We start from the raw sequence: 12,500 nt of genomic DNA, 5'->3' as shown, positions 1-12,500 counted from the left end.
ATGCCTTCTCCAGATCCATAAATGCTACATACAAATCCATTTGCTTTTCTAAGTATTTCTCACATACATTCTTCAAAGCAAACACCTGATCCACACATCCTCTACCACTTCTGAAACCGCACTGCTCTTCCCCAATCTGATGCTCTGTACATGCCTTCACCCTCTCAATCAATACCCTCCCATATAATTTACCAGGAATACTCAACAAACTTATACCTCTGTAATTTGAGCACTCACTCTTATCCCCTTTGCCTTTGTACAATGGCACTATGCACGCATTCCGCCAATCCTCAGGCACCTCACCATGAGTCATACATACATTATATAACCTCACCAACCAGTCAACAATACAGTCACCCCCTTTTTTAATAAATTCCACTGCAATACCATCCAAACCTGCTGCCTTGCCGGCTTTCATCTTCCGCAAAGCTTTTACTACCTCTTCTCTGTTTACCAAATCATTTTCCCTAACCCTCTCACTTTGCACACCACCTCGACCAAAACACCCTATATCTGCCACGCTGTCATCAGACACATTCAACAAACCTTCAAAATACTCACTCCATCTCCTTTTCACATCACCACTACTTGTTATCACCTCCCCATTTACGCCCTTCACTGAAGTTCCCATTTGCTCCCTTGACTTACGCACCCTATTTACCTCCTTCCAGAACATCTTTTTATTCTCCCTAAAATTTACTGATAGTCTCTCACCCCAACTCTCATTTGCCCTTTTTTTCACCTCTTGCACCTTTCTCTTGACCTCCTGTCTCTTTCTTTTATACTTCTCCCACTCAATTGCATTTTTTCCCTGCAAAAATCGTCCAAATGCCTCTCTCTTCTCTTTCACTAATACTCTTACTTCTTCATCCCACCACTCACTACCCTTTCTAAACGGCCCACCTCCCACTCTTCTCATGCCACAAGCATCTTTTGCGCAATCCATCACTGACTCCCTAAATACATCCCATTCCTCCCCCACTCCCCTTACTTCCATTGTTCTCACCTTTTTCCATTCTGTACACAGTCTCTCCTGGTACTTCCCCACACAGGTCTCCTTCCCAAGCTCACTTACTCTCACCACCTTCTTCACCCCAACATTCACTCCTCTTTTCTGAAAACCCATACTAATCTTCACCTTAGCCTCCACAAGATAATGATCAGACATCCCTCCAGTTGCACCTCTCAGCACATTAATATCCAAAAGTCTCTCTTTCGCACGCCTGTCAATTAACACGTAATCCAATAACGCTGTCTGGCCATCTCTCCTACTTACATAAGTATACTTATGTATATCTCGCTTTTTAAACCAGTTATTTCCAATCATCAGTCCTTTTTCAGCACATAAATCTACAAGCTCTTCACCATTTCCATTTACAACACTGAACACCCCATGCATACCAATTATTCTCTCAACTGCCACATTACTCACCTTTGCATTCAAATCACCCATCACTATAACCCGGTCTCGTGCATCAAAACCGCTAACACACTCATTCAGCTACTCCCAAAACACTTGCCTCTCATGATCTTTCTTCTCATGCCCAGGTGCATATGCACCAATAATCACCCACCTCTCTCCATCAACTTTCAATTTTACCCATATTAATCGAGAATTTACTTTCTTACATTCTATCACATACTCCCACAACTCCTGTTTCAGGAGTATTGCTACTCCTTCCCTTGCTCTTGTCCTCTCACTAACCCCTGACTTCACTCCCCAGACATTTCCAAACCACTCTTCCCCTTTACCCTTGAGCTTCGTTTCACTCAGAGCCAAAACATCCAGGTTCCTTTCCTCAAACATACTACCTATCTCTCCTTTTTTCACATCTTGGTTACATCCACACACATTTAGGCACCCCACTCTGAGCCTTCGAGGAGGATGATCACTCCCCGCGTGACTCCTTCTTCTGTTTCCCATTTTAGAAAGTTAATACAAGGAGGGGAGGATTTCCGGCCCCCCGCTCCCGTCCCCTCTAGTCGCTTTCTACGACACGCGAGGAATACGTGGGAAGTATTCTTTCACCCCTATCCCCAGGGATAAATATATATATATATATATTTATATATATATATATATATATATATGCACCCATTTTGTCTACTAACTGTTAGGGGTGAGTGAAGAGCTGAGGTGCTTGTGGACTATCTGCTACAACCAGTTTTCGAACATATGTACTCTACCCTGGGCGGCTCGTGAATGTGTCACGGTCAGGAACGTTAAACGCTACACCATGGAGGACCTGATGACGTCAGTTCCTGCAAGAAAGGTGAAGTTAGACCTGTATCTTAAAGTGCTACTGTGCTTAACGTGTCTCCGGTACCACCACGACTCGAGAAGCTATAAGATACATCGACAGACTTGCTATCACTGTACCGAGGTTGTTCACTTTCGCCAGTGCAAGGCACGTGTCAGCTGGAGAGGCTCTCCCATTGTGGTGTCAGGCGTATGCCCGCAAAGGGGAGGACAACTTCACATAGCCTGACGAACATTAAAATCGTCAGGCTCCTCTCCCAGCACGAACCATGCCGAACCCTTCGCTGTAGGTGTTGCTGACAATCCCACTGCAGCCCTCCTTGTTCCTACCCTCAATCCTAATCCTCCTGACCTCCTCACACTTCAAGCAAAGTTGCATGCATGCTTCCTGAAGGCCGTATTTTTCAACCTGGAAAATGTATGAGAATTTAAGAGTTTTTGATGTAATGCTAAAACACATTGATTGACCAATAGTAGAAACTCTTCCCCAACTCCTGGCTTTCCTCCCCAGCTTATACCGCTCTGATCATCCTACCGAAATGTTTTTGACATTTTCGCTTCCTTCACTTCCGGCACAAATGCTGCGTCTTATACGACCGCCAGTATTGCCTGAAACCTCTGCTTGATCCTCCAACCCCTGGCCCTCACCGCCTCCAATACCACCTGCGCCCCGTTCACCGCCTCTGGCCACCTCCCTGCCAGTTCCTCCCCACCTCCCATGTCCACACACGACACTGAGCCTAACCTCCCTTGGGAGCTCTTGATACAGATAACGTAACCGGTGACTCTAGCAAAGTAGTAATGCATTGCATAGACGAAGACCCTTCCATCCCCTTCCTACCCCCTCCTAAATCCTATGCCCGACCGTCCATGACCCAGGACCGGACACAACTCATCTATAACAATGGTAAAAGAGTCGACTGATATGAAAGTGACTTACATCGAACTAAAGCTCAAAATGAATCTATTAAGTATCAGAAACAATGTGTTCAAAACCTTACAAATGAACGTGCTACGCTGTTTCAGTAATGACCATCTGAGAAAGAATCATCCAATGTCATAGTGAATAGCACTTGCGCACTAGCGCTCAAAGCTCAATCACTGTGGTTATGTAGCTAACAATCGCTCGACGCACGGCACGGGGAAATCTCTATTCTTGTACGAACAACAATAGAATATCAATAGTTCGCTACCTCCTCGTGCTTCCTTGTGCTTTCAACACTTTTTAACAGGAAAGACACACACATTTCATGGTTCTATTATCCTCTGTACTACATACGCAAGAGCCAACACTAGCATCCCTCGACACGACCTATACATAGTTTTCAATTACACACACACACACACACACACACACACACACACTCCCATCTACAATCTGGCTGATCTCGACATGAATAATCTAAAAACACCATAACCAATGCTCAAAGAGATGACCTATTCTCTAAATATTCTCCCAAACGTCTGTAGGGCCTGAGTTTCGCACCTGCTTCTCCGGCAATGGAGGAAAAAGCAGACCAGACCTCGTCTTCTTCGTCAGAGCTATCAAATACTTACATCATTTTCTATCTCCTGGGCTTCGATATGGTTCCGATCGCATTCCTCTCTTTCTTTATCTCTCATCTAACGCTAAACTCATCCTACCGAACCGGCCACACATTAACAAGGCAGACGAACCCTCTCAACATATCCACTACTCACTACACATATATCAGCAATTTTGAACCACAGCCAATCACAGCAGTAGACACACAGAACACACACAATAAACAATCATACATGCATACGACACAGCCATCTCCAAAGCATGCACATCCCGGGGTACTCCTCCTTCCTCTGCAAAAACCAAGAAACTCCTCTCCTGCTACCGTCGACGATTGGACTTAGATATAAATTAGGCCAAGTACAGTGGGATCTTGCTACCCTATGCAGCCACATCCTCATCTGCCGTACAGAAGACCACAGCAGATACTGGCATTCGTTGACCACTACTGCAGAACAAAGTCGAATTAGATCCCCTCAAGATTATTGCAGGAAGATCAGCAGACTTAGAGGCACACCTAAAACAGACTTGGACGGGCTCATCGATAATAAAACACTGCGCCAAAACCCTCAAGACGTTGTCAATATTTTGAGATTTAAGCTAGAATGTTTACCACCGTTTCTTCATACCATTATAATCCTTCGGTAGGTAAAGGTTATGTGGCGTGGATACTTGGATAGAAAACACAATCATGGTTGAAAATCAATGGACAAACGTATGTTTGTCATCAGCAACAATATTTTCTCAGCCATTAATGCTTTCCTGGAACGGTGTCCCTTCTGATAAACTGGATGTTTGATCACAAAAGAAACGAAAGAAAACGAAGGGAATCCTGTCCCATTAAGAATCAAACGGACATATTAAGATATATTCCGAATCTAATCGAAGAGTTAAGTTCATTTTATTCTTTGATAAACTTCGTTGTTTTCTATTTTGTCTACATTTCAGAGAGTCAATAACTTCACTTTTGTTCGAGATCAGTAAAGGATAATATGTTGGGCGTAAGCAATGATGCTCAAAATGCATCGTAGCTTTCTACAGGCAGAGCAGACCTGTTGATGAATTGTACGTGTGTACTTTAAACCATCATATAGGAAGTTGAGCAGTTTCTCTTTTATTTTTTTGGCAATATAATGGTTGATGTAGAATCAAGTAAGTATATAGTGCATCATCAGGTAGATAAAACTCCTCAGCTTGTTGCAGCCAGACAAAAGTTCACCTAACATAACCTGACTTAAATGAACTTAAGTAAGAGGTTTATCTTTGTTAATAGATTAGATGCAAAAAGGATTTTGTATGACTTCAGTCCAAAAGAACATTACATACCCATCCATTATGTTTTAGACGAGTACAGAAACCTACCGGGACCAGTTTAGGTTAGCTAAGGCTTTATTCACAGATATACACATAGACACGTAGACAGATGAAAAGAAAGAGGAAAAGATGTAGATATATAGACCCCAACAACCTACCAGGCCTTGTCGACTTTTATAGACATTTCCCCTGTCATTTCTCGTCTCATGAAATTTCTAGACAACGCTTGTCGGTCTCTTTGATGTTATTGATTCCAGGAGTGTCTGGGAAACGCTCCGTCGATTTCTTTGGCTGCTGATGAATATGAGGTACGTAACCCTATGTTTACTGACACACAATCTATTTTTCCTCTGCCGCCAGGTGCACTGGACGTACGAACGCGCTAAAGACAAGGGTAAGAGAATCCTCAAAAAGCTGGGCGTAAAGGACGCGGCCATCCTCTGTCTACGTCCTGATGGTATCTTCCCTTACCCTAAGGTATGTGGGAATGGAACAGGGGGTGGAGGGTCTTTCAAGACACCAGGGTATGTATGAATGGATCAGTGAATGGGGGAACGAGTGTTTTTCTTAGGCCCAAGGAACGTTGGAAAGAATCACGTGGAGAGGGAGGAAATGAGGGGGGGGACACAATAGGCTCTTCAGATGTCAAAATTTGAAAAGCTCTCAAGAGGTAGACGCGTTCACAATGACGACTTGGGGATAATTATGAGGTCACTCTGACTACTAGGGGCAGCCAGGATGTCACTCTGAAGGCTGAGGGGTAATTGTAGAATCATGATAATGGCTGACGGACAGCCAGATACCATTACTTCATTGTTGATATCAACGGTGCTCATGTGGTGAACACTGCACACAGGATAGAACCAGCGAACACATGCCAGGTAAACAACGTAACTGTAACATAGCCAGTTACAAAATGTGAGGCACTAGCCTTAATCCCCTTACCTGCTGGGACACGAATCTTATCCCCATACCTTTTGAGAGACGAATCTTATCCCCACACCTGCTGGGATACGAACCTTATCTCCACACCTTCTGGGATACGAACCTTATCCCCATACCTTCTGGGATAAGAACTTTATTCCCACACCTCCTAGAATACGAACCTTATCCCCATACCTTCTGGGATATGAACTTTATTCCCGTACCTCCTGGGATACGAATCTTATCTCCACACCTTCTGGGACTCGAACCTATGCCACCTCTCCTCTAAGATGCTATCTTCAGTCAGATGATTTAGAAGCAAGTCAGTTGTAGAGAGTCTCGTGTATGACTGCTATTTATCTTCCCTTTAAATACAGTAGTCACTCTTCCTTTATTTCTCCCTTCTGTTTAAGTCCTTGCCACCTCTGCTCCCAGCAACACTCTCCAAATGGCTCGCCGTCCACTCCACTACACCTTCTCTCCCATTTGTCCTTATCGCTCTCATAGATCACTGCTTCTTATCCCTTCTACATGATAACTTATCTTTTTTTTTTTACTTACTTCATCTAACTCCATCTGATGACTTCATGATCACTTGGCTTCTTATCGCTGCTCCTTATTATCCAAACGTGATTCCTGACGCAGACCACCACATTGTCACTATCATCTCCTCTTACCCACTACTGCCACCTCCCCCTCCCCTCCCTAACTACTGCCTCCACCCTATCATCCCTCCCTAACCACTACTGACGCACTGATGACAGTCTCACGTCCCCTTGCAGGATTGTTCCAAGTTCGTCAACTGCTGGCGGAGTCGGCCTAGCCTACAACGGTGCGCCCCAGGAACGCTCTTCAACTCGGCCAAGGGCTACTGTGACTTCCCGGCTAAGGCCATCTGCCCCAGCAGCAGGGCACCTCCAAGTGAGTCTCACACATACTCATGATCCATCTTCTTTAGACGTAGTTATTTAGAGAACAGACCATAGGACTAACTGACTGGCAAATCTTATATTTAACAACATGACCAGTCTCCACGGTATAGTGAGATAAGGAAGACAGGTATTGTGTAAATATCTAAAAGGGAAATTATTCTACTGCTGCACCAGGAATATCTCCCAGACGGAGGAGTGTGGTAAGTGACAGTTATTTCCATACTTCAGAGAAGATTTTCAAATTCATTATCACTTTGCAGAGCATCTAATTTTCATTATATTTTCTGTTCTACAGAACATCGTTTTGGAGAGGATCTTACTTTCCGGACGCCACATGTCCTGCTGTCCGGAGCTTGGTTGTGTTCAACCAGTTTTAGCTTGGTAACGTGGCTTGCGTGTGCCAACAGGTGGATGACGACACTAACGTTCAAATAATCTCTTCTACTTTGTCTTAACCGGTACCTCCCTTCATCTCGCTCCAGGCTATCTATATATCAATTCTCACTCCTTTCCATGGCTGAAACATTCACCGTAAAAGAAAAAAGAAATAATGCCAGATGGCTACGTACCTCCTAGCTTCTTGCTTACCAGTCATGTTACTCATTGCTGGATTGCTTGTCCCCATATTTGGGGAGGTGCGTTGCTTAGTCAGGCAAAAACTAGCTCGATGCGCTTGCCAATACCTGGAACCAGAGCATTCATCCTTCCGTCTCTCCATGTGCAACGCTCAGCATCGTACTCTGGTCTACGATTGTTCTCAGGGCGAAAGTTGAAGATGATATAGACTCATCAGTTCAGAGTGACAAGATTTACCATTTTCTTTCTCCCGCTCACCGTGACGCCGTTTCAAACCCGTACATAACATTTTCCTCATCCCCGCATCTTCCCACAGCCCACTTCATAAGTAATAACAAGGGAAGAGCCGATACATGTTTTCTGTCGTTTTATGATTTTAACTTGAATTCCTTGAATACATGAGACAGTCTTTGGTGCTTTTTGCTTCGCTTCCTCACATATATATATATATATATATATATATATATATATATATATATATATATATATATATATATATATATATATTCTTTATTTATTTTATTTAATCACCGTCTCCCGCGTTAGCGAGGTAGCGCAAGGAAACAGACGAGGCATGGTTCAACCCACCCACATACACATGCATATACATAGAAGCCCACACCCGCACATATACGTACATATACAATTCAACGTATATATATATATATATATATATATATATATATATATATATATATATATATATATATATATATATATATATATATATATATATATATATATATATATATATATATATATATATATATATATCTGTTTCCCATTTTAGAAAGTTAATACAAGGAGGGGAGGATTTCTGGCCCCCCGCTCCCGTCCCCTCTAGTCGCTTTCTACGACACGCGAGGAATACGTGGGAAGTATTCTTTCACCCCTATCCCCAGGGATAATATACATATATATATATATATGCATATACACATACACACACATACACATACATACGCACATATACACACACACATATACATATATATACATATGAAAAATGTAAGAAACAATTTAGAAAACTGAAACTTCTAGCTTGAAATGAATGAAAAAAATGAATGTCACATAATGGTTCAACCTCTGGCTATGGAAAAAAGGAAATGTATAATTTATTTACACAAACGTCAATAGCAGTTCTCATCAATTTAACCACTGTATCAATAAGCTTCAATGTCTAAGCTACATTTTTCTCCAATTTCACTATTTTCTTGTCAAAACACCATGTATGAAAACTATCACTCCAGTAACACAACTATAAACATACGCACATATACACACACACACACACATACATATACATACATAATAAAAAAAAATAAAATATATATATATATATATATATATATATATATATATATATATATATATATATATATATATATATATATATATATTTTTTTTTTTTGCTTTGTCGCTGTCTCCCGCGTTTGCGAGGTAGCGCAAGGAAACAGACGAAAGAAATGGCCCAACCCGCCCCCATACACATGTATATACATACGTCCACAGACGCAAATATACATACCTACACAGCTTTCCATGGTTTACCCCGGACGCTTCACATGCCCTGATTCAATCCACTGACAGCACGTCAACCCCGGTATACCACATCGATCCAATTCACTCTATTCCTTGCCCTCCTTTCACCCTCCTGCATGTTCAGGACGCGATCACACAAAATCTTTTTCACTCCATCTTTCCACCTCCAATTTGGTCTCCCACTTCTCCTCGTTCCCTCCACCTCCGACACATATATCCTCTTGGTCAATCTTTCCTCACTCATTCTCTCCATGTGCCCAAAACATTTCAAAACACCCTCTTCTGCTCTCTCAACCACGCTCTTTTTATTTCCACACATCTCTCTTACCCTTACGTTACTTACTCGATCAAACCACCTCACACCACACATTGTCCTCAAACATCTCATTTCCAGCACATCCATCCTCCTGCGCACAACTCTATCCATAGCCCACGCCTCGCAAACATACAACATTGTTGGAACCACTATTCCTTCAAACATACCCATTTTTGCTTTCCGAGATAATGTTCTCGACTTCCACACATTCTTCAAGGCTCCCAGGATTTTCGCCCCCTCCCCCACCCTATGATCCACTTCCGCTTCCATGGTTCCATCCGCAGCCAGATCCACTCCCAGATATCTAAAACACTTTACTTCCTCCAGTTTTTCTCCATTCAAACTTACCTCCCAATTGACTTGACCCTCAACCCTACTGTACTTAATTACCTTGCTCTTATTCACATTTACTCTTAACTTTCTTCTTCCACACACTTTACCAAACTCAGTCACCAGCTTCTGCAGTTTCTCATATGAATCAGCCACCAGCGCTGTATCATCAGCGAACAACAACTGACTCACTTCCCAAGCTCTCTCATCCCCAACAGACTTCATACTTGCCCCTCTTTCTAAAACTCTTGCATTCACCTCCCTAACAACCCCATCCATAAACAAATCAAACAACCATGGAGACATCACACACCCCTGCCGCAAACCTACATTCACTGAGAACCAATCACTTTCCCCTCTTCCTACACGTACACATGCCTTACATCCTGGATAAAAACTTTTCACTGCTTCTAACAACTTGCCTCCCACACCATATATTCTTAATACCTTCCACAGAGCATCTCTATCAACTCTATCATATGCCTTCTCCAGATCCATAAATGCTACATACAAATCCATTTGCTTTTCTAAGTATTTCTCACATATATATATATATATATATATATATATATATATATATATATATATATATATATATATATATATATATATATATATATATATATATTTTTTTTTTTTTTTTTCCGCTGTCTCCCGCGTTTGGCTGTTGGAGGTCTGTATGTTCTATGAAGGTGTGCATTCATATGCACTTTATTCGTATTCATATACCTCCGCGTTGTACAGTTAGGTTCGGTAAAACGCTATCAGCTGGTTATGTGCGTCTGTTCGGAAACAACCAGTATAGACCCCGTTGCTCACCATTGTGAGACGAAGGGTATTCGAGTACTTAGTATTTCGAATAGTTGTTTCCTATCATACATCCCATAGCCTAGCGGTTAGCATGCCTGTCTCTTGCATAGGGGTCCCGGGTTCGATCCTGGCTGTTGGAGGTTTGTATGATATATATATATATATATATATATTCTTATTTTATTTTATTTTGCTTTGTCGCTGTCTCCCGCGTTAGCAAGGTAGCGCAAGGAAACAGACGAAAGAATTGCCCAACCCGCCCACATACACATGTATATACATACACGTCCACACACGCAAATATACATACCTATATATCTCAATGTACACATATATATACACACACAGACATATACATATATACACATGTACATAATTCATACTGTCTGCCTTCATTTGTACCCATCGCCACCTCGCCACACATGGAATAACAACCCCCTCCCCCCTCATGTGTGCGAGGTAGCGCTAGGAAAGACACCAAAGGCTCCATTCGTTCACACTCAGTCTCTAGCTGTCATGTAATAATGCACCGAAACCACAGCTCCCTTTCCACATCCAGGCCCCACACACTTTCCATGGTTTACCCCAGACCCTTCACATGCCCTGTTTCAATCCATTGACAGCACGTCGACCCCAGTATACCACATCTTTCCAGTTCACTCTATTCCTTGCACATCTTTCACCCTCCTGCATGTTCAGGCCCCGATCACTCAAAATCTTTTTCACTCCATCTTTCCACCTCCAATTTGGTCTCCCACTTCTCCTCGTTCCCTCCACCTCTGTCACATATATCCTCTTGGTCAATCTTTCCCCACTCATTCTCTCCATGTGACCAAACCATTTCAAAACACCCTCCTCTGCTCTCTCAACCACACTCTTTTTATTTCCACACATCTTTCTCACCCTTACATTACTTACTCGATCAAGCCACCTCACACCACATATTGTCCTCAAACATCTCATTTCCAGCACATCAATCCTCCTGCGCACAACTCTATCAATAGCCCACGCCTCGCAACCATACAAAATTGTTGGAACCACTATTCCTTCAAACATACCCATTTTTGCTTTCCGAGATAATGTTCTCGACTTCCAAACATTTTTCAAGGCTGCCAGGATTTTCGCCCCCTCCCCAACCCTATGATTCACTTCCGCTTCCATGGTTCCATCCGCTGCCAGATCCACTCCCAGATATCTAAAACACTTTACTTCCTCCAGTTTTTCTCCATTCAAACTTACCTCCCAATTGACTTGACCCTCAACCCTACTGTACCTAATAACCTTGCTCTTATCACATTTACTCTTAACTTTCTTCTTCCACACACTTTACCAAACTCAGTCACCAGCTTCTGCAGTTTCTCACATGAGTCAGCCACCAGCGCTGTATCATCAGCGAACAATAACTGACTCACTTCCCAAGCTCTCTCATCCACAACAGACTTCATACTTACCCCTCTTTCCAAAACTCTTGCATTTACCTCCCTAACAGTCCCATCCATAAACAAATTAAACAACCATGGAGACATCACACACCCCTGCCGCAAACCTACATTCACTGAGAACCAATCACTTTCCTCTCTTCCTACACGTACACATGCCTTACATCCTGGATAAAAACTTTTCACTGCTTCTAACAACTTGCATCCCACACCATATATTCTTAATACCTTCCACAGACCATCTCTATCAACTCTATCATATGCCTTCTCCAGATCCATAAATGCTACATACAAATCCATTTGCTTTTCTAAGTATTTCTCACATACATTCTTCAAAGCAAACACCTGATCCACACATCCTCCACCACTTCTGAAACCACACTGCTCTTCCCCAATCTGATGCTCTGTACATGCCTTCACCCTCTCAATCAATACCCTCCCATATAATTTACCAGGAATACTCAACAAACTTATACCTCTGTAATTTGAGCACTCACTCTTATCCCCTTTGCCT

At 42.5% G+C, this 12,500-nt stretch overlaps 1 protein-coding gene across 1 annotated transcript in view; it reads left to right on the top strand.

Annotated features, from left to right (window-relative positions):
• Window positions 1-12,500, top strand: part of LOC139766743 (uncharacterized) — a 318,468-nt gene that overhangs the window by 101,249 nt on the left and 204,719 nt on the right. The window contains exons 4-5 of the mRNA XM_071695665.1: window positions 5,478-5,594; window positions 6,824-6,962. Coding sequence (XP_071551766.1) covers window positions 5,478-5,594; window positions 6,824-6,962 — 256 coding nt within the window. The remainder of the gene's footprint in view (window positions 1-5,477; window positions 5,595-6,823; window positions 6,963-12,500) is intronic.

The sequence above is a fragment of the Panulirus ornatus genome, chromosome 58, assembly GCF_036320965.1.
Source record: "Panulirus ornatus isolate Po-2019 chromosome 58, ASM3632096v1, whole genome shotgun sequence".
Lineage (NCBI taxonomy): Eukaryota > Metazoa > Arthropoda > Malacostraca > Decapoda > Palinuridae > Panulirus > Panulirus ornatus.
Note: the sequence above shows the minus strand (reverse complement) of the source record. Positions and strands in the feature narration are given on the sequence as shown.